The 22,840-nt window shown below is 38.4% G+C and overlaps 1 protein-coding gene across 1 annotated transcript in view; it reads right to left on the bottom strand.

The window, feature by feature from the left end:
- Window positions 1–22,840, bottom strand: part of LOC134659319 (WD repeat-containing protein 7) — a 135,024-nt gene that overhangs the window by 102,524 nt on the left and 9,660 nt on the right. Inside the window, exons 8-16 of the mRNA XM_063514973.1 lie at window positions 18,761–18,787; window positions 17,410–17,500; window positions 16,666–16,813; window positions 14,919–15,020; window positions 13,588–13,728; window positions 12,882–12,960; window positions 11,106–11,247; window positions 9,999–10,056; window positions 9,073–9,234 (exon numbers count right to left, since the gene is read on the bottom strand). Of these exons, the coding sequence (XP_063371043.1) occupies window positions 9,073–9,234; window positions 9,999–10,056; window positions 11,106–11,247; window positions 12,882–12,960; window positions 13,588–13,728; window positions 14,919–15,020; window positions 16,666–16,813; window positions 17,410–17,500; window positions 18,761–18,787 (950 nt within the window). The remainder of the gene's footprint in view (window positions 1–9,072; window positions 9,235–9,998; window positions 10,057–11,105; window positions 11,248–12,881; window positions 12,961–13,587; window positions 13,729–14,918; window positions 15,021–16,665; window positions 16,814–17,409; window positions 17,501–18,760; window positions 18,788–22,840) is intronic.

Below are 22,840 nucleotides of genomic sequence, written 5' to 3'. Positions count from 1 at the left end.
AGCAAAAAAAACAAGCAAAAAAACGGTCACCCATCCAAGTACTGACCCCGCCCGACGTTGCTTAACTTCGGTCAAAAATCACGTTTGTTGTATGGGAGCCCCACTTAAATCTTTATTTTATTCTGTTTTTAGTATTTGTTGTTATAGCGGCAACAGAAATACATCATCTGTGAAAATTTCAACTGTCTAGCTATCACGGTTCGTGAGATACAGCCTGGTGACAGACGGACGGACGGACGGACAGCGGAGTCTTAGTAATAGGGTCCCGTTTTTACCCTTTGGGTACGGAACCCTAAAAAGATTGAGGTGTGCAAGGTTTGTCTTTGACGTGTGTCATTTTCTATGTATTAGTGTCGTCATTACAGATTCGATTTTGTTTGTAGTGATTAAGAAGTGCGACTGTGTGTACGTTTGCCCCCGCAAAAAATGGTAGAACGATTTGTACGGTAAGATATCGCTTTGGCTCCTCCCTTCCGAGGGCTCATCTTTTATAAAATACATAACCTGTGGCATAGTCATAGTTAGATTCCAAATAAGGTACATACCGTGCAACACCCTGTCCAAATGTCCAGTATCCATCTGACACAAAGACGGTGCCATCGCTACATCTTACCACCATGGAGTAAAGCTCATCCTTTATAAAGTACATAACCTGTAGCATAGTCATAGTAAGATTCCAAATAAGGTACATACCGTGCAACACCCTGTCCAAATGTCCAGTCGGTCATAGTAGGTCAGTCACATAGACGGTGCCATCGCTACATCTTACCACCATGGAGTAAGGCTCATCTTTTATAAAGTACATAACCTGTAGCATAGTCATAGTAAGACTCCAAATAAGGTACATACCGTGCAACACTCTGTCCAAATGTCCAGTATCCATCTGACACACAGACGGTGCCATCGCTACATCTTACCACCATGGAGTAAGGTTCATCTTTTATAAAGTACATAACCTGTAGCATAGTCATAGTTAGACTCCAAATAAGGTATATACCGTCATAAAGTAAGTATAGTATAGAGTAATCGGCCCATACAAGCCTCGCTTAGTTCCACAAAAATCCAAGAGATGTCACTCAGAGCACCATTGGGCCTAAATATATATTTGTGTTATTTCAAATCTTGCCAATTTTTAAATTAACATGTATAGTTCTAATTTATTTAGCATATTACAACAAAAACCTTTTAAAACATCCATTTACACATAGTAAATCGACGCAGAAAAAAATAAATAAATAATGGCATGAACTATTCTAAGCGCCATCTATCGCATTACTAGACAGTTAGTTTCTTGCCGTTGTAACACACTAAATAGCTCGATTGTTTGAGAAAGACTATCAATAGATGTCACTGTAGTAAATCCTCATACTTTATGATCATATCACAGACAACATATCAACATTATTAAGTAATAAATAATATAATTTTTCTCAAAAATGGACGGCAAAGTCGACGTTGCCGGTTAAAAAATAGGTCGCGAAGTGTGTAGTTTATGGTCATTCTAAAAATTAAAAAGTTAAAAACATTGCTGTCTCGATTTCGGGACTGCAATGTTGCATACAAATTCCATTATTAAACGAGTTCCAAACTTTTTAAAACTTTAAATGGCCATATCAAATGAAGGCATAGGTCCATTAAACAGCCGAACAGATGATCAGCACTTATTATTAATATAATGTTGGTACCGCGACTATTTAGGTGTCTCAAATACGTTGGCGTATTTTCAGCAGAAAAATACACTTCTATTTTTTTTAAAGGCGGCAAGCAAATCTTTTTAATGGTTTTACTTTTCTCTGTGAAAATTAGAACGTTGCTTCTGTAAAATATCTCTTGCACCATTTTTGAGAAAAGCACTATATATGACTCGGCTGGAAGGCTACTTGCTGGCTTCGGATTCAATTAAACGGACTCCCAAGGTCGTCCGTTTAAAACGAATCCTCAGCTTGCAAGTAGCTACTTCCGAACCTCGACAATAATGTACTATTGTTCTTAGAAACGTGATAATAATTAAAATATATTAAACCTACATGGTATCATCAGCCACACTGTTAAGTGTTAACTGTACCGATGTACAGTTAGGAGTGTTGCTGTTTGTATATTAATTTACTTAACCTTACGCATTACAAAATTGTCCTCATATAGCTATACATATATTTTAGGACAGTCTTACACTAATCGACCTACTTGGTAACAAAACATTGTAAATTCTTGAGTAGTTTGAATAGCAGGGCAGGTGACAAAAACTTGCTCAAAAGCATAGAAGGTAGCATCCTATAGAAGTGGTGTACGCGTGCCTCCGTGAGGGACAAAACATGTAAATTCGACCAATCATAGCGTCGCATTGCGCCGCTATGATTGGTCGAATTTATTTGTTATGGTGGGCAACAAATGAATTCGACCAATCACGGTGGTCAATTTACGGTGGGGAATAAAACAAGATGTGAGACTGTGACAAGGACAAACAATAATAGCGCTTTCGCTGCTACTCCTACTGAAAGATACATAAGACTATCCCGTTCTGTCAGTTATCCCCTGCTTCTATTCATGCTCAAAAGAGAAGAGACATCCGACATTTAAAAAAATATCCCTATATGTATGAGAGCAATAATACAATGTGTAAATGTAAATACATACATATCTTATATTTTATGATCATATCAAAGCTGGAAGTCCTAGGTTCGGATCCCCCTAAAAGTGTATTAATATGGTGTCCCATGGTGGTGGCCCATTTGTCCCCGCCGCCATACAAGAGGTGTGGACAGATGGGAATAGATATAGACCATTAATATATACACACACAATTAAAAAACAAATAAATGTCCTATGAGGATTTGAACCCAGGACCTCCTACTTCATAGCACATAGCAGAGCAGGGTCACTGTCACTACTGACTAGCTAGGAGGCCGTAGAAATAATATACAATTTATATATATTTAAATTAAGTACAGTCAGCGTCGTATAGTAGGTCGCATCCAAAGTATTCAAATAGTTCAGTACGCCATACAAATAATATGGTGTACCGAACTATTTGAATACTTTGGATGCTACCTACTATATGACGCTGACTGTACTTATATAACAATTAACAAATCAGACTGGCAGCCACAGTTTAATGGCTAATCTAGGATTAAAACTTTTTAGTGGCTTGCCATTATGTTCAAAACATTTAGCTTCATACCACATCAAATATTTAAGTTTACCGCCATTGCCCGCCAGCATTGAACAAATTGGTTGTTAGTGGGTAGACAAAATAAAGTCACTATCATGTTAAACATTGAATTTATTAATTGTATTTTATTATTTTTAAGAGAATCTTCATAGCATGTGTCTGTCCGTTGAAACAGGAATCAATCTCAACCATCTTCCACTCAAAATATTTTACTTGTGGTACAGTCGCCATCATATATATCGGAGCGGCCAAGGCGCTCACAAATATCTGAACACGCCTCTATTGTCAGGGCGTTAGAGTGCGTGTTCAGATATTGTGAACACCTTGGCCGTTCCGATATATCTGATGGCGACTGTACAGAGATGCATCGACTATTTCATCTTCACTCTCTTGTTGCATACATTGTAACTTCTAGTGGCTAGAGGCTGGGTCCTGAAATCAGAAACATATTTTTTATATATAAAATGTAATAATATCACAATAAAGTTTAATACACATTGCCTTCACATTGGAGTCTGTTTGCAAACACTAACCATTGTATAGATTTAGACCAAGAAAAGTATGCAGCGATATTGATCGCCTGCGCAGTACATGTGTTATTTTAAATGTCAAACATCTTTGAAATTATGACGTACCTTTCTTCTTTCTTGCTCTAACTCTAAATACTTTGGAATCTTTTGCTTGCTCGGGTATCAATATTAGCATGGGGGGTTAAAATAAAACTTGACAATAGTTATTAGTGGGCAAGGGGGCAAAGCAGTTGTTTAACCGCTCATGCTAATGTTGATTCCAGGGCAAGCAGAAGATTTGAACTATGAGCGTAGTGAGTGGTTCGAGAAGTGGAATCTTGAGCGTTGTGAGAATTCAAGGCACGAGGGTTAAACAAACATTGCCACCTAATGAAACACAGAATTTATCACCATGCCAATGCAGGGAAAATACCAACTATAAAATACCAAAAAAATCAAATCCACATGAACATTATAAAGAATTTATAATTCAAAATCATCATTTAAAAGTAAATTCTACCAGCTAACATAAGGAAACTCAAAATTTAGATCTGATTACTTTGCCCCACATGTGGGATAAATCATAAATGCAATTTTCTCATTAGTATTTGAACAATCAAGGGGGCCTTTACCAGTTGGTGTGGTGATAAATTATTTAATTAACCTTTGTATTCAAAACAAACTTACCTGAAGTGTTAATTTTTTATCAATTTTATCATTTATTGGCAAACAGTAGACACTGTCAGATTAATATGTAGGTTTTACCATTAGTAGTGTTCCGTTACTACATCGGCAATTCACGTCATCATCACAGGTCTTTTCGTCTATTGCAGACGATTTATGCATTGCTGTTTAGACAACGGGTTTGGTGATTGTGGAGGCCGATGCGTGAGCGGCACGACCTCCCACATTTTGGGCACATGTCACGCTTAGCACAGTCTTTAAAGCGCCACATCGGTCTTCCAACTTTCCTTTTAGCATACCTACGCAACTGCACCAAGCAAGACACGTCTAGGTATTCTATTCACGTACTTGTACTATAGTTCAAATGAAGCTATAATATGAAATTAATAAGTTTGTATAAACAGAAACAAAGCAAAGGCAACCAACAAACGCGGTGCCGCTTTGTGGCGACTTGACTATTTGACAGTTTATTTTTAGTGTTGCCGTTGAAAGTTCTTTCTTGTCCCTAAATAGAGCTTTTATGATTTATTATTATACAATATTATTAGTTCAAATAAAATATGATATTCCAAAAGACTACAAATAATATTATATAGTACTTAAATTCCAAAATAATGATAATTATGCCTCAGTGTCCATTTCTGAGGGCCTACCGCGAACCACGTTCGACGTGTTGCCTCTCTGTCGCACTTGTAAATTCGTACGTAAGTGTGACAGGGAGGCAACACGTCGAACGTGGTTCGCGGTAGGCCCTCAGCTTTTTTAAGGAACAGGCGTATAACATTACCCTGAAGTAGGGGACTAATTTTAAAATAGCAATAATCATTACTTGATGCCGTTTTTGACGTTTCTGTGCACGCTGTTGTCTGTCTATACTTATAGGTCACATAATTAGTGATACAAACACCTGCCTGGTCAATATACGCAAAATTAGATATATTTATTCTAATTATAACAGAAAAAGTTTATTAAAACAAACATTAAATGCTTTTGTATAATAATTTCAGGTTTGATAGGTACGGGTTTTGCCATGGGAGAAGTTGAAAAGGAACGTTATGAAAACATATCTTTGTATGTATAGGTACTAAGATGGTACAAATCATGTACAAATCTGTTGCTTAAAAATAAAAGCACGACGCGACGTTGCCAAACTGCTATGAGTTACTGCGAAGCGAGTCCAGTTTAACTCGACAACGTCGCATCGTATTGTTACAATAGGGTATTTTCGTACTAGTCAAATCAGTTACTTTTTTATAGTTATTGCAATGCAACTTGTATCGTAAATTTTTAGAAGGCACGATAAGAGTGAATTGAGCATGAATTGAGGTATTTTATCTCATTAGGATCGAAAGAGCTCGTGAATTTGAGTACAAATAACACAAAAGTGGCAAAAAAGATCACAATATAAAAAATGGCAAAAAATAGTAGTTTTCGATATAAGTGCGAGAAGTATGTCATTTTGCACGAGTACCGAGCTTTCGATTTTTCCGGAAATATACTGAGGGGCTACCGCCAAAACCGAAATTCGCAAATTGCGGGGATCTTTCTCTTTTACTCCAATGCAGGCGTAATTAGAGTGACAGAGAAAAATGCCCGCAATTTGCAAAATTCGATTTTCGCGGTTATAGCCCTGTCACTTACAACGGATGCCTTTGCTTTGATATCTGGTGGCGTTAAATTAACTCCAAAATCGTCTGAATCACTCATTTTTATTTAATAACTTATGCTTTCTTGGCAATTACTTACAAACATAAATCACTTTAAATGTTGAATAAAAAAGGCGGGAAGGGAATAAAAAAAGTTTTACTTTTAATTGCCATTTTTTTCAATGTGGATTCTGTTGTCACTGTTGTCAGCATTATGCCAATTGAAGAGAAATTGTATTATTAAAATTAATAAAATTAATTTTCAGAACATATAATTATACATGGTCAACCAGATCTTGACAGTAGAAAAAGGCGGCAAATTTGAAAAATGTAGGCGCGAAAGGATATCGTCCCATAGAAAATTTGAATTTCGCGCCTTTATTTTACTGACAAGATTTGGTTGACCAGCTATATGTAAAAAAACATGAATCTTTTGTTATTTCATTATATTGATATATATCTAATTAATTACATTTATATTAAGTGTATAAAGTGTATTGTACGAACGTCAGCTTCATTCTGTCGCGCGTTGTTCAAGTAATACTATTGGGTCTCGAATAATACTCCTTTATGCCCAATCGCGCGTTGTTCAGGTGGGTCATTTATAAGCGGGTCTCGCATAATACTCATTTATTTAAAATGTATCAATCAGATTACTTTTTAGCACTAGTGTAAAAAAATCAAACTTTACGCACGATTTGCAGCTACAAAAACTAAACTTTTTGAGCAATTGGATTAAAAAAATATAAAGAAACGCTCAAGTACCAGTGGCATGGTGGCATATAGACGGACTTACGCCAGTAGTAATGTCTAATCCTTTTGCCATGCACCAATGGTAGCATGCGCAAAATTATTATGACAGGTATTTATTTTCAGCCGGTTTAAATAGTTTCGGCAAGACTTATGTAGCATTCTTATAATATATAAATATTATCATCACCACAGTATCGTTTTCCGAAATTACTTTATGGTTATACCGTTTGGCTACGCTATTTCTCTGTACCCTGCCTCTCCCTTCCCTCCCTGTACTCCTTAAGTGCCCGAACTCTCTTTACTCATACTGAAAGATACATAAGACTATCCTGTTCGGTCATTTCCTTCCACCCCTCATGCTTGATCCAGTTTTAAACTAGATTCATGATTTATTCAATACGCTATAAAGCGACATCTGTTGATTACTTCTAATCGTTGGCAACGACATATGTCTACTAACTTCCAATGAAGACGTATAGATGTCGTTAGGAATTCTATGATTTGGATGTGACACAGCGCCATCTTGTATCCATGATAGGCAACAGTGCTTTTTCAGTGACGCCATCTGGTAATGGTGCGCTTTTAGGCGGTCACATTTGAATGTATGGGATAGCAGCGTCTGTATATATGTAGTCTGTGATACCGTGCAACACCCTGTCCAAATGGCCGGTTTCCATCTGCCACACATAGACGGTGCCATCGCTACATCCGACAACCATGGAGTAAAGCTCATCCTATATAAAGTACATAACCTGTAGCATAGTCATAGTAAGATTCCAAATAAGGTATATACCGTGCAACACCCTGTCCAAATGTCCAGTATCCATCTGACACAGAGACGGTGCCATCGCTACATCTTACCACCATGGAGTAAAGCTCATCCTTTATAAAGTGCATAACCTGTAGCATAGTCATAGTAAGATTCCAAATAAGGTACATACCGTGCAACACCCTGTCCAAATGTCCAGTCGGTCATAGTAGGTCAGTCACATAGACGGTACCATCGCTACATCCGACAACCATGGAGTAAGGCTCAACTTTTATAAAGTACATAACCTGTAGCATAGTCATATTAAGACTCCAAATAAGGTACATACCATGCAACACTCTGTCCAAATGTCCAGTCTCCATCTGCCACACATAGACGGTGCCATCGCTACATCCGACAACCATGGAGTAAGGTTCATCTTTTATAAAGTACATAACCTGTAGCATAGTCATAGTTAGACTCCAAATAAGGTATATACCGTGCAACACCCTGTCCAAATGGCCGGTTTCCATCTGCCACACATAGACGGTGCCATCGCTACATCCGACAACCATGGAGTAAAGCTCATCCTATATAAAGTACATAACCTGTAGCATAGTCATAGTAAGATTCCAAATAAGGTATATACCGTGCAACACCCTGTCCAAATGTCCAGTATCCATCTGACACAGAGACGGTGCCATCGCTACATCTTACCACCATGGAGTAAAGCTCATCCTTTATAAAGTACATAACCTGTAGCATAGTCATAGTAAGATTCCAAATAAGGTACATACCGTGCAACACCCTGTCCAAATGTCCAGTCGGTCATAGTAGGTCAGTCACATAGACGGTACCATCGCTACATCCGACAACCATGGAGTAAGGCTCAACTTTTATAAAGTACATAACCTGTAGCATAGTTATATTAAGACTCCAAATAATGTACATACCGTGCAATACTCTGTCCAAATGTCCAGTATCCATCTGACACAGAGACGGAGCCATCGCTACATCTTACCACCATGGAGTAAGGCTCATCCTTTATAAAGTACATAACCTGTAGCATAGTCATAGTAAGATTCCAAATAAGGTACATACCGTGCAACACCCTGTCCAAATGTCCAGTCGGTCATAGTAGGTCAGTCACATAGACGGTGCCATCGCTACATCTTACCACCATGGAGTAAGGCTCATCTTTTATAAAGTACATAACCTGTAGCATAGTCATAGTGATACCTCAAATAAGGTACATACCATGCAACAGCCTGTCCAAATGGCCGGTTTCCATCTGCCACACATAGACGGTGCCATCGCTACATCTTACCACCATGGAGTAAAGCTCATCCTTTATAAAGTACATAACCTGTAGCATAGTCATAGTAAGACTCCAAATAAGGTACATACCGTGCAACACCCTGTCCAAATGTCCAGTCGGTCATAGTAGGTCAGTCACATAGACGGTACCATCGCTATATCCGACAACCATGGAGTAAGGCTCACCCTTTATAAAGTACATAACCTGTAGCATTGTCATTGTGAGACTCCAAATAAGGTACATACCATGCAACACTCTGTCCAAATGACCGGTTTCCATCTGCCACACATAGACGGTGCCATCGCTACATCCGACAACCATGAAATCGTCGCCTGGCCGCCATTTTATGCTGACAACCGGAAACAGGTGGCGTGAAGCTAGCGTCACGCATTTCCGCTCGGCCAAACCTTAAAAGAAAACATGTACAGTCAGCAGCAATAGTTGCTAAATAAATAAATATTATAGGACATTCTTACACAGATTGACTACGTCCTACAGTAAGCTCATCTAATAGCTAGCTAAGCAGAAGTTGCTAAGCGGGCGAGGTGTTATATATGAAATTGCATGTTATGTTAAGCAAAATAAAAATCTGTTCCAAAGCTTTAATAGTGTACGTCAACAAGGGAAGATTAGCAATACCATCTCATTCAACACGGCATTATTATCAAAAAGTGTTTTTGGAATGGCATCAAGGATTTTTAATATTTTACCAAATAGCATTTTAAATGAAGACAACATAATACTCTTTAAGAGACGTCTGTTTGCATTTTTATCAAACAAAGCGTATTACTCCATTGACGAATATAAAAGAGACAATAATATAATTTAATTTAATTTAATGCAATAATTATTTAATGTATAGAATAAGGTAAGATTTATGCATGCAGTTCATTGTTAAACTTCCCAAGCAATTAAATTTGTATACCTAATGCTGGTAAGACATAGTGATACTAAGTAATTAATTGTAACACCTATGTACCTATGTTTAACAAATAAAAATATTGATTGATTGATTGATTGTTCAAAATGATCTAGACGCGACTTTATTGTTAAGAAAGTAATTTTGAACACCTCGCCCGCTTAGCAACTTCTGCTGCTGACTGTATTACATGTAGGACTTTTAGAAGAAAATGTACAAAATTAATAATACTTTGTTATAGAGAAAACATACTTAGCAATGTCACGCTGTGATCTGATGCGACTGAGCATATGCATTTCTGGATTCGGGGCTAAAACAAAAAAGATAATTATTTCTGTTAATCTATTGTTCACTTCATTGCACAAAACTTTCTACTACTCCACATCAACAAAGTACAAAGGCGAACTTATCCTTTAGAATAGGGAATATTACGCGAAACTCTGCGTAGAGGGCGCCACTTTCACAGTCCATCACAATCTGAGGGTCTACCGCAAACGAAAGAGTCGACATTTTGTTATCTAACATCTCTATCTCTCTTGCATATTCGAGCGACAAAGAGGCAGATAGCTGAGTTTCGCTTTTCCCATTTCACGGTAGGCCCTTTGTAAACAAACCGCCTTGACGTATCAATGTCATATTTTATTGTCTGTGAAAACTTGTCAAAAACAGTTTAAGGCACAGTATGTATAGATAAGATAAGATAAAGATAGTTTAATCAAGTAGTCATATTACAACGCTTATGAACGTCAAATAAAGCTACACCGGCTCCAACCCTACACCTTTGCCTCGAGTAGATTTAAATTAAGGATTGGGAATATAAGTTACTCTATGGTCATAGAGAAAAAAATACATAGATTGCTCACTCCATACATCACTTTTGAATAGAATAGAATAGAATAGAATAGTTTATTTGTGTAAAAAGGGTATAAATTGATGTTACATAATAATATCCTTAATTTACCATAATACACGGCGTACAAATATTCTTAAATTACAATCTAATATTAAACTTCCATTAAAATGTCACGTTGAAAAATAATAAATTACAATTAATAATAAAATCATAAATGGTACCAAAAAGACTGTTAATTTCAGTGTCTAGCATCGAGTAGCGGAACTATCAGTACTGCTACTTGACAATAGATGTAGCACCGACCGGAAAGTCTTAGATAAGACTTTCCGGTCGGATGAGATGTGGACACTGAAATTAATAGTCTTTTTGGTACCAAAAGTGATGTATGGAGTAAGCACCCTTGTCTTACTATATTTCTCTATGCTATGGTTTACTGTGGGTGCTAGTGCCGCACTCTGGCGGCAGAACATTGCAGTAATACCCTATTAGGAGGGTATGACACTTACAGAACAGTTATGCGGCGGGACGATCAGCTGCGTAATTTCTCCCGCGTGTACGCAGAACCGGTGCAACAGTTGACCACTGAATAGGTCCCAGAGACAAACTGCGAAGTCTATGCCCCCAGACACTAGGTGGGATCTGTCGTATCTGTCAAATAACAATGACATCCAAAATATACTAACATCATGAATCTAGTATAACTGGATTGGGCATGAGTGGTGGGGATAACTGACAGAACGGGATAGTCTTATGTATCTTTCAGTAGGAGTAGCAGCGAAAGCGCTATTATTGTTTGTCCTTGTCACAGTCTCATCTTGTTTTATTCCCCACCGTAAATTGACCACCGTGATTGGTCGAATTCATTTGTTGCCCACCATAACAAATAAATTACATATAGATGGTCAAGCAGATCTTGTCAGTAGAAAAAGGCGGCAAATTTGAAAAATGTAAGCGCGAAGGGATATCATCCCATAGAAAATTTGAATTTCGCGCCTTTATCTACTGGCAAGATTTGCATGACCATCTATACTTATTGGTGGCTAAGATGGCAGAGTGAGTATCAATCCAGAGGCCGTGAGTTCAAGTCTCACCCAAGACAGTAAATTTTCCACTTTTAAATTTATTCTAAGCTTAATAGCATCGTACGCAGGCGTTTCTGCTTGTTAAAAAATAAAATTATACTTATATAGTTGGTCAAGCAAATCTTGTCAGTAGAAAAAGGCGGCAAAGAAAAATCGCGGGTTAGCAACACTACGTTTGAATTAATTCGAGGTCATTACCAATAATAAATACCAATTTTGTGCTAAAATCATTTCCAATTTAACTACATATATTTTTATTAGTGTATAGGATTACAAAATCAATAATCCTTAACTTATTTGACACGATATCTTACTAACTATAAGGTCAATGTGGCTAATTCCGTCATAGGGACTATTCCGTCCACGAGCGTATATTTCTTTGATTTTCAATCGTAGGAAAAAAACATCTGCTGTTCAACCTAGCAATGCTGCTTCGTCGATGAAATTTTCAATTTTGTTCGTTGTTCGAGAAAAACGCTAGTGGACGGAATAGGCCCTATGACGGAATTAGCCACATTGACCTTAATTCAAACCAGGGATCTTGCGGATGCAGATTTTTTGACATCCGCGGATGCGGATGCGGATATTTAAAGGGTCACATCCGCGGATGCGGATGCGGATGCAGATGTCAAGATTAGGTACTTAGAAAACGTCAAATATTACATTTTTAGTATTTTTTTTATTAAAAAAAAACGAAGCGTTTAGTATTTGAGCAAGAATATAGGTGCGTTATATTTAATAAACAGTAACTTAGCCGACTTTTCTGGATCTAGACCAGCGGTTCTCAATCTTTTTTTTTTGACGGAACCCTTTTGGAAAGCGAAATACTTGATGGAACCCTACAATAAAACAATAGTTTTTAGAAGTGTATTTTTTTATTAATAAGCATAATAATTATGCTTATTTTATTATTCTAAATTCTTGCGGAACCCCTGCAGGGGTGTCGCGGAACCCTAGGGTTCCGCGGAACACACTTTGAGAATGGCTGATCTAGACGATTTCGTTATAGGTAATGACGAAATTACCTAGCACTTACGCCGCCGCTAAGACGTTCCTGTACCGACTTGTTCGACATCCGCATCCGCATAAGCTCCGCATCGATTTTATGCGGATGCAGATGCGGATGTTGAAAATAATGCGGAAGTTCCGCGGTTGCGGATGCGGATGCGGATGTTCGCAACATCCCTGATTCAAACCCACCTGGGATGTACGTGGTGGGGGTACAAAAGACAGTTGACCCTTCCATTATGGCCGTGCAGTAACTGATGCGGTGGCCAATCTGAAACAAGGCCATAATCTAAAGTAAGAAACTACGTATAGTTTTTCAAAGGACGTAGAAGTACGGAACCCATCGTGCGCGAGACCGACTCGCACTTGGCCAGTTTTTTTTAAATTAGAAGGTGGACTTACCATCAAGTTGTTGATGGTTGCCGTGCAACAACTGTAGCTATACCGTGTGTGTGGCGTTCACTATCACTATGGAGCCATCTTCTCGGCCTACCACGAGATCTTTTTGCAGGAACGGTGAGCTATTTGCCTTCTAATATGACGTAAGGCATGTAAAATTATAAGGTACTAGCGACCCGCCCCGGCTTCGCACGGGTTAACAAATTATACATAAACCTCCCTCTTGAATCACTATCTATTTAAAAAAAACCGCATCAAAATCGTTGCGTAGTTTAAAGATCTAAGCATACATAGGGACAGACAGACAGCGTGAAGCGAGTTTGTTTTATATTATGTACGTAGTGAAATAGCTCACCCGTCCGACCTCTGATCATCATAATATGTTTCTGATGACAAACTGCAGCCATCATTTCGATCTCCACCCCAAAAGACCCGAAAACTCGAAAACGACTACCATGCAATAAAAAATTTTTGGATGTTTGTAAAAACGTGGACTTACCGTCAAGTTGTTGATGGTTCCCGTGCAACAACTGTAGCTGTACCGTGTGTGTGGCGTTCACTATCACTATGGAGCCGTCCTCTCGGCCTACCACGAGACGGTTAGCTGCTAGCAGGTAGATGGAAGCCGTGAGTTTTACTTCTGAAACAAAACGCATGTTGTCGGTGTACAATTTTTTTAACCTTTTGGACGCCAATTACCGATATATCCGCACCGTAGGTTCAACGCCAAAGACCGATTAATCGATCACAGACCACAGAGCAACATAGACCTACGTGCATATGCATAAACTTCAATTTCAGTTTTGACACTTCGGTGACGTGGCGTCAGCGTGACAGCTTTTGTGTTTGACACGGCGTCGAAAAGGTTAAACCTTTGCTTAAAGAAGTTAAAATACGCTGACGTACAGTTGCTAACAGATATATGGGAGCGGCCAAGGCGCTCAAAAATATCTGAACACGCCTCTATTATCGAACCGTAAGGGCTCATTTAGACGATGCGAGAACTCGCATGCGAGTTTCATTACCAATTTGCGGACGACGGATGCAATATACATCAAAATCATGTCAAAAGATACGTAATTAAAATTGGTTAAGACAACATGATTTTGACGTATATTGCATCCGTCGTCCGCCCATTATTCATTACATTGCGGGTTTTGACCGGTCGGTTAAATTGGACGTAACCAACAGTCCGCAATGTAACTAAGATCGCATGCGAGTTCGCGCTCCGTCTAAATCAGCCCTTAGAGAGCGTGTTCAGATATTTTTGAGCACCTCGACCGCTCCGATATATCTGATGGCGACTGTACCGTCAACGTAATTACGTGACTCATGCATCGTGTTTCTAACGCGTAGGTACCATCGCCACCTTTACTCAAAACAAGATTTTTTCAGATAAGGAAAATATACCTTATGTCATTGTTGCGTTAAGGTTTAATATTTCAATGCATTAAGAAACCTTAACTTACTTAAAAAGTAAATATTTAGGCCGCTCTAAATGTAAAATTTTACCCTTTCATTATATTATTTTGCTGTATGAACCCGATGAATAGGCCCCGTGCATGGACTATAGGGGGCAGCACAGGAGCCGTCAAATTTATGGCGCGAGGCGTAAATGTGTCGTTTATGCTTCCGATGTAGCCCACAAGATGGCAGAACCTACTATGCACAAGGAAACATACCGACGAGAACGGTAAATGGTAGCACTTGCTTTGGCAATACATGTGCACATGTTTCCGATTCAGGCCACAAGATGGCAGACCCTCCAACGCGCATGGTCCCTATAAGGTTAAAGGTCACATTTTATTTTAAATGTAACATGTATCTTACCGGGTTCCTCAGGGTGGTGCAATTGGTCCAAAATACCAACCGGGCTGGGGTTCATCTCCGCCCAGGCCATATCCAGGCTAGTCAGCACAATTGGCGCGTGGGCTGAAACAAAAATATACTTTATCTCTTTTACTCTGCGAATAGAAAAGAGGGTTATGCCTATTTTGTTTGTTTTGCCCGACTTGGCAGGGGACTACCCTCAGATGAAGCAAAGAAGATGATAAATCATCTAAGAACCACAGAAATCTATAGGCCAGATGTCTTACACTGCTTGCCAACACAAATACAGTCGCTATGGCCTAATTTATATAGGGGTGAATCAACTTTTTCTTGTCACTCGTTGCCATGGTTACGTTCTCCTGGGTCACTCTTTAAAACGTGATTTTTGGACATTTCAATTCACCAAACACGCTTTTTTGTGATACTTATAAACCCTTCCCATTGAGGGTCGTCTACCAAGCATGTCAGAAGAAGGTGGTGTACAATGTCTTCTAAGAAACTATGCTACTATTGTCTCATGGCTGACCGGACAGAATAACAACAAGAAATAGTTGATCCACCCATAGGGTAATTCGCCAGTAACTGGCCACCCTAAACTAAAAATGGATTCTATTCACCTATAAACAGAATTTATTTTAGTATAAGGTGGCTAGTTATTGAAGGCTGGCCAGTTATTGAAACCTTATACTAAAATGAATTCTGTTTATAGGCGATTAGAATTCATTTTTAGTTTAGGATGGCCAGTTACTGGCGAATTACCCTACAGTAGGACCCGTTAAGGTAATACGATGTCGCCACGAAGCAACACGCAAGCAGCTGTTTGCCACCCATTGACATTATTCAAACAAGATTTACTAATATATGTACTTACATGGAATAGTCCCCACCGCCGGCGTAGCTGCGTCGTCCACATTCCAAACAGACACGGTCCCTAGTGAGTCACCGCGGAGTAATAGACGTCACTGCTTGCCTCCCACTGACGTTATACTAACAACATTTACTAATCTATGGACTTACATGGAATAGTCCCCACCGCCGGCGTAGCTGCGTCATCCACGTTCCAAACCGACACGGTCCCTAGTAAGTCACCGCGGAGTAACAGACGTCACTGCTTGCCTCCCACTGACGTTATACTAACAAGATTTACTATTATATGGACTTACATGGAATAGTCCCCACCGCCGGCGTAGCGGCGTCGTCCACATTCCAAACTGACACGGTCCCTAGTGAGTCACCGCGGAGTAACAGACGTCACTGCTTGCCACCCACTGACGTTATACTAACAACATTTACTAATCTATGGACTTACATGGAATAGTCCCCACCGCCGGCGTAGCGGCGTCGTCCACGTTCCAAACAGACACGGTCCCTAGTAAGTCACCGCGGAGTAACAGACGTCACTGCTTGCCTCCCACTGACGTTATACTAACAAGATTTACTATTATATGGACTTACATGGAATAGTCCCCACCGCCGGCGTAGCTGCGTCGTCCACGTTCCAAACAGACACGGTTCCTAGTGAGTCACCGCGGAGTAACAGACGTCACTGCTTGCCTCCCACTGACGTTATACTAACAAGATTTACTAATATATGGACTTACATGGAATAGTCCCCACCGCCGGCGTAGCGGCGTCATCCACGTTCCAAACAGACACGGTCCCTAGTGAGTCACCGCGGAGTAACAGACGTCACTGCTTGCCTCCCACTGACGTTATACTAACAAGATTTACTAATATATGGACTTACATGGAATAGTCCCCACCGCCGGCGTAGCGGCGTCATCCACGTTCCAAACAGACACGGTCCCTAGTGAGTCACCGCGGAGTAATAGGCGTCGCTGTTTGCCTCCCACTGATGTGATCACGAAACGCATTGCGGGCGGGCATGATAGTAGCTGTAAAAAAACGATTTTTGTTACAAATAGCTAGGCCCCCATCTTGTCGCACTGACATTGCTTTTCCGTAGAGCGTGAATGTTTTTTTATCGACTATCTTGATATCGATGTTTATTATAATGCAATTGAATTTTCGCCTTTTAAGTCTATGCCTATTCTTCGTTTATATTCTAACTAGCGACCCGCCCGGCTTCGCACGGGTTAACAAATTATACATAAACCTTCCTCTTGAATCACTCTATCTATTAAATAAAAACCGCATCAAAATCTGTTGCGTAGTTTTAAAGATCTAAGCATACATAGGGACGGACAGACAGCGGGAAGCGAGTAGCGACTTTGTTTTATACTATGTAGTATTTAAAGAAAGATCAGCAAAAAAACTTCTTGTTGGTAATAAAACCTAGTTAAAAACTGTAAGACTCATCTTTTGATACAAACCCTCATTCTAATATTTAGCATGCTCTTCAGTTAAAAACATTTTAAGGAAAAAAACTACATACATCAGTTACATCACTGAAAAAGTACAAAGTGATAGTCACACTCATATTGGATTGAGCCCAGCTGTGGGACGTAGACTGTCAATAATTATGACTTACTTTGTTATCAGGATGGGCCAAGATACCAAACAGGACGGGGCTATCGTGAGCCACAGTAGGCCCGTGGAAGCCCTTGTGATCTGGTACGGAGCTGTAACATATGAATAAAATAAACAAATACTCGAATTTGTACTGTCGTGAGTAATTTTAACTTAAGCCAAAAAAATACGGTTGAACCCTTTACTGCATACGAACCCATATATGGCGGATATGAGATTGAACTCTATTGACAGCTAATAAAGTTCAAATTTCAACAAATATTTTTTATTACATGCAGTAAAAGATTAACTCTCGAAATTATAGTCACTCGCGCGACATGTTTCGGAGAGCCTAGGACTAAATTTTCTAGCACTGATATTAATAAATTACGTGAGATGAACCGTATTTTTGGTTTAGATACTACCTACACTTGTATACAGAATTAAATACATTATCATGTAAATATATAAACATAATGGGACAAATCTTATGTACTTATAGAATACAATTTATACTGTATGTAGGTACTTATACAATACAAGCTAAGCGAATCATTTTAGGGAAGCGACTAAGTATAGTAAATTTTAATTAGACACCAATATAGATGATTCACAATGGAAGTGCAGGTGCAGTGCAATAATAAATACATAACCTACTTTTCACTAAATACTCAAACCAAAATAATATAAAAAATCTCTAAAAAAATTTACTGTCTCGTATCAAAATACGTTGTACAATATCAACCAACCAAATACAAAATACTTCAATATCTAAACTATTTTGAACTAAGCTTGTAAACCAATCAATAAAGGAGTTTTATGTAACAATAATTCTCCATGACATTTTATACAAAGTTTACAACTTCAACTTACGTTTTATTATTATTTTATTTTGGAGTACCGTTCTGTCTTACTCTGGGAGGATAATATGTTGATACATTGAATTTTTATTTTGGGTCTAACCGCGAACCCGCGAAATAAAATTTTTAAGTTCCATAAAAAACATAGCTGCTATTGCTTTTCTGCCGAAATGTATCAAACTGACCTGAATGTGATTACCTTTTGTATTGTTTTCGAGCTCCCGATATTTCGACGCAGTTACATATACATACATGTTGTTCACGGGTAACTGAAGATAGCGGGTCGATATAAGTCTAGTGAAAATAACCGTAATTCATTCAAAAATGTTAATATGGAGTTGATTCCATAATATAATTCACCTCTCAGAGTACAGATTTTATCTTTGACGCTATATCAAGCGATTTTTGGAGAATCATTGTCAGTGTCACAAAAAAATAGTCCTTACGGGGTATCTAAATACAGGTGCTAGCAAAGTAACATACAGACAGACAGACAAACTGAATGGTGCTAACCTACTTAGAACCCGTCCGCGCAGTTTGCTATAACAGAGATTGTATTATTTAGCTTGGATGACGGGAAATGCTTGATAAAATTGTTTGCAAACATATATCGCAGCTGTATGTGTTGTTGCCAATATAGCATCTAAAGCGCGTAGTTGTTTCATGAAATAAACACAGCGTTTATCACATGCGTTAACTGGATGTATGAAAAATGACAATTTACGTTAGATAATCTAATGACACTACATATATTGTTTTACGCGGTAAACGCAACGGGTTTACGGCATATGTGGTGTATGTACATACACTAAATCAGCGGTCGGCAACCTTTTAGCAGCCAAGGGCCACATAGTAGTTAACGAAGTTGACGCAGGCCGCACGTTGTTAATATTTAAGACTTTATCAGACATTGTCGCTTGTCAATATTACATACAAAATCCTCCCTCCCTCCCTGGCGGCTCGCGGGCCGCAAGTGACAGGTTCACGGGCCACATGCGGCCCGCGGGCCGCGGGTTGCCGACCGCTGCACTAAATAATAGTCAATGTATGTAGTGTAGTGTCATTAGATTATCTAACGTAAAATGACATTTTTCCTACATTCCGTTAACGTTGCGTTAACGCTGCGTCTATCGCATAAAACAGCGCGGTTAAATCTTGAACGAATCCCAGTTTCAGACATTAAAAAGATCAAATTTGCCTTACACTTGCCTCAATTTCCTTTACTTTAGTACAAAATAAGTACAAAAGCATCGAGAGAGCATCGAGTAGGGCAAATCGTCAATAACTGGCCACCCTAAACTAAAAATGAATTCTATTCACCTATACTTAAACAGAATTCATTTTAGTATAAGGTTTCAATAACTGACCCTTCAATAAAACCACCTTATACTAAAATGAAGTCTGTTTATAAATGGATAGAATTCATGTTTAGTTTAGGGTGGCCAGTTACTAAACAGTGGCCAGTAATTGACGAATTACCCTATACGTAAATATTGAGGGTAATCTCAAGCATTTTTCGTCAAAAATGTTAGTAATGAAACATGTAAGGAGCATGTTATTGTTGAAAACGTGCATGTTAGCGAAATAATGATCAACGTTATTTATTTTTTTATTTTTTATAAAAGTTAAGCTCCTTCGAACGCGGCCGAAATAACACAAATTATTATTTGTAATATATTTACAATAAAACATAAAATGTATTATAAATAATATAACTACATATTATGGATTAAAAACGTTTTAAATCAGACAGCCAGAATAAAGCAAAGTGAGAGTCCGTAAAAAATACTTTTTTTACTGAATCTAAATTTGTAAAAGCGGCCAAGTGCGAGTCGGACTCGCCCATGAAGGGTTCCGTATTTAGGCGATTTATGACGTATAAAAGAAAACTACTTACTAGATCTCGTTCAAACCAATTTTCGGTGGAAGTTTACATGGTAATGTACATCATATATTTTTTTTAGTTTTATCATTCTCTTATTTTAGAAGTTACAGGGGGGGGGACACACATTTTACCACTTTGGAAGTGTCTCTCGCGCAAACTATTCAGTTTAGAAAAAAATGATATTAGAAACCTCAATATCATTTTTGAAGACCTATCCATAGATACCCCACACGTATGGGTTTGATGAAAAAAAAATTTTTCAGTTTCAGTTCGAAGTATGGGGAACCCCAAAAATTTATTGTTTTTTTTTTCTATTTTTGTGTGAAAATCTTAATGCGGTTCACAGAATACAGTTTCAACAGTATAGTTCTTATAGTTTCGGAGAAAAGTGGCTGTGACATACGGACGGACAGACAGACGGACAGACGGACAGACGGACAGACAGACAGACAGACAGACAGACAGACATGACGAATCTATAAGGGTTCCGTTTTTTGCCATTTGGCTACGGAACCCTAAAAAGTTTCAAGTTGCTAAGCGGGCGAGTTGTTCAAGATGATCTTGACGCGACTTTATTGTTAAGAGAATAAGAGCGTGTCAAGGAAATTTAGATCACCTCGCCCGCTTAGCAACTTTTCCTGGTGACTATAGGTATGACTACAATTAGATAATTTAAGAGATGTTTTATGCTTTTTATTACGTATAATTATAATTTGTGTTATTTGCCGTTTACGTTGTAAAATATAAACACAGAGGCCATTTGTGCTCTGATGAGAACTAGTATGGAAGTTTATTTTAGCTGCAATAATGAATTCATGCCAATCGAATGTGAAAATCTAGACATAAAATTCTTTGTTAGTAACTTTAGTTGCGGAGGTAAAAAAAGAGGGATTTATTATCAAATGCGCGACATGCTTATTTTTTAAATAAATAATTAAACATTAAGACCATTAAAGTGTAAATTACGTACAATAATATTCAATAATACAAATATTACAACAATCGATACTGGTAATTACACTTTCCTGTGGTACTATAGTTCGTTTTTTTAGCATTAGAAAGAAGGTAAGCGATCTTGACATGTCTTTTAATTGGAAAACGCTTTTTAAAAATCAGTAACTATTACTTATGAAAGCAGAAGAATATAAATGATCGTATTAGATTCATAATTGTTACATATTTGCCATTATTTATTTTTTCTACTCCCGTACTTTTATTTGTCATTTAAAAGGTCGTACACACACCTTTAAACCCCTATGTTATACGAGGGGTGTTCAAAATATTCTCGGTATGAGAATGAAAACAAACAAGTACGAAAAGTTTGATATTTTTATTTTTCAATATACTCCCCCCCTATGTTCATACACTTAAAAGATCGATCAATTATTTTTTTTAATCCCTCGTAAAAATATTTTTTATCTTTCGTGTAAAAATGCTCCTCCACTGCCGCCTTCAATGCTTCATCGTCAGAAAATGTATTTCCACGCAGATCCTTTTTAAGATTGGGGAGCAAAAAGAAGTCGCTGGGGGCTAAGTCCGGACTATACGGTGGGTGAGTAACAGTTTTAAACCCACATTCAACAATAGCTGCCTTGGCAATATGAGCAGTATGGACGGGGGCGTTGTCATGCAGAAGCAGAATACCTTTGGTTAACTTTCCTCGCCTCTTTTCTTTAATTACATCCTTTAATTGACATAGAATGTTAGCGTAGTACTGTCCTGTGATATTTACACCTTTTTCTTTATAATCGATTAGTAATACTCCTTCACAATCCCAAAATATCGTGGCCATGACCTTGCCAGCTGAAGGGATGACCTTGAACTTCTTGGGATGAGCTGAACCCTTAATGTGCCACTGCATGGACTCTTGTTTACTCTCTGGGTCATAATGATGAACCCAGGTTTCATCTCCAGTAACTATTCTTTGCAGCACCTCATCAGGATTTTCACCGCACAGGTCAATAAAATCGGAACAACAAGCTACACGCATGTCTTTTTGAAGCCGAGTCAGCATTCGCGGAACCCATCTTGCACTTACTTTTGACATATTAAGATGGTCATGTATAATATCATGTACGGTACCAATAGAGAGATTGGTTACTTGTGCTATAGATTTTACCTTCACTCGACCATCTTCCAATATAAGTTTTTCCACTTTATCAATATTTTCTTGTGAAGTAGCTACTACAGGCCGGCCAGGTCTAGGGTCATCTTCAATACTCTCCCTTCCGCGTTTAAACTCGCTTGACCACTTTTGAATGGTAGATAAAGAAGGAGCAGACTCACGGTAAACACAATCCATTTCCTCTTTTATGGTTTTTTGATTTTTACCCTGTTTTGTCAAGAATTTTATCACGCATCGATGTTCTAATTTAGTTAACATTGTCAATTCGCACATGATGTTCATGTTTGTTCAGCAATTGCAGAAAAACAAAAGACTATCTCGGTTCGAATTATACTTTTTTTTAATGTCAATGAATAAACCTTAGCGGCCAGTAACGAAAGAACTTTTAGAAGAGGTCGTAAGATATCAATACCGAGAATATTTTGAACGCCCCTCGTAGTTGTCAAGACAAGTGTTTAGTCTATTCCCCAAAAAAGTATTTGTGCATACACATACTGCACACTTTTTGGTACTTTTACGATACTTCGTGTAATCACCACTTAATAAAATATTGTATGAAATACATTGTTGCCAACCTAATTTT

The sequence above is a fragment of the Cydia amplana genome, chromosome 24 (assembly GCF_948474715.1).
Source record: "Cydia amplana chromosome 24, ilCydAmpl1.1, whole genome shotgun sequence".
NCBI classification, from domain to species: domain Eukaryota; kingdom Metazoa; phylum Arthropoda; class Insecta; order Lepidoptera; family Tortricidae; genus Cydia; species Cydia amplana.
Note: the sequence above shows the minus strand (reverse complement) of the source record. Positions and strands in the feature narration are given on the sequence as shown.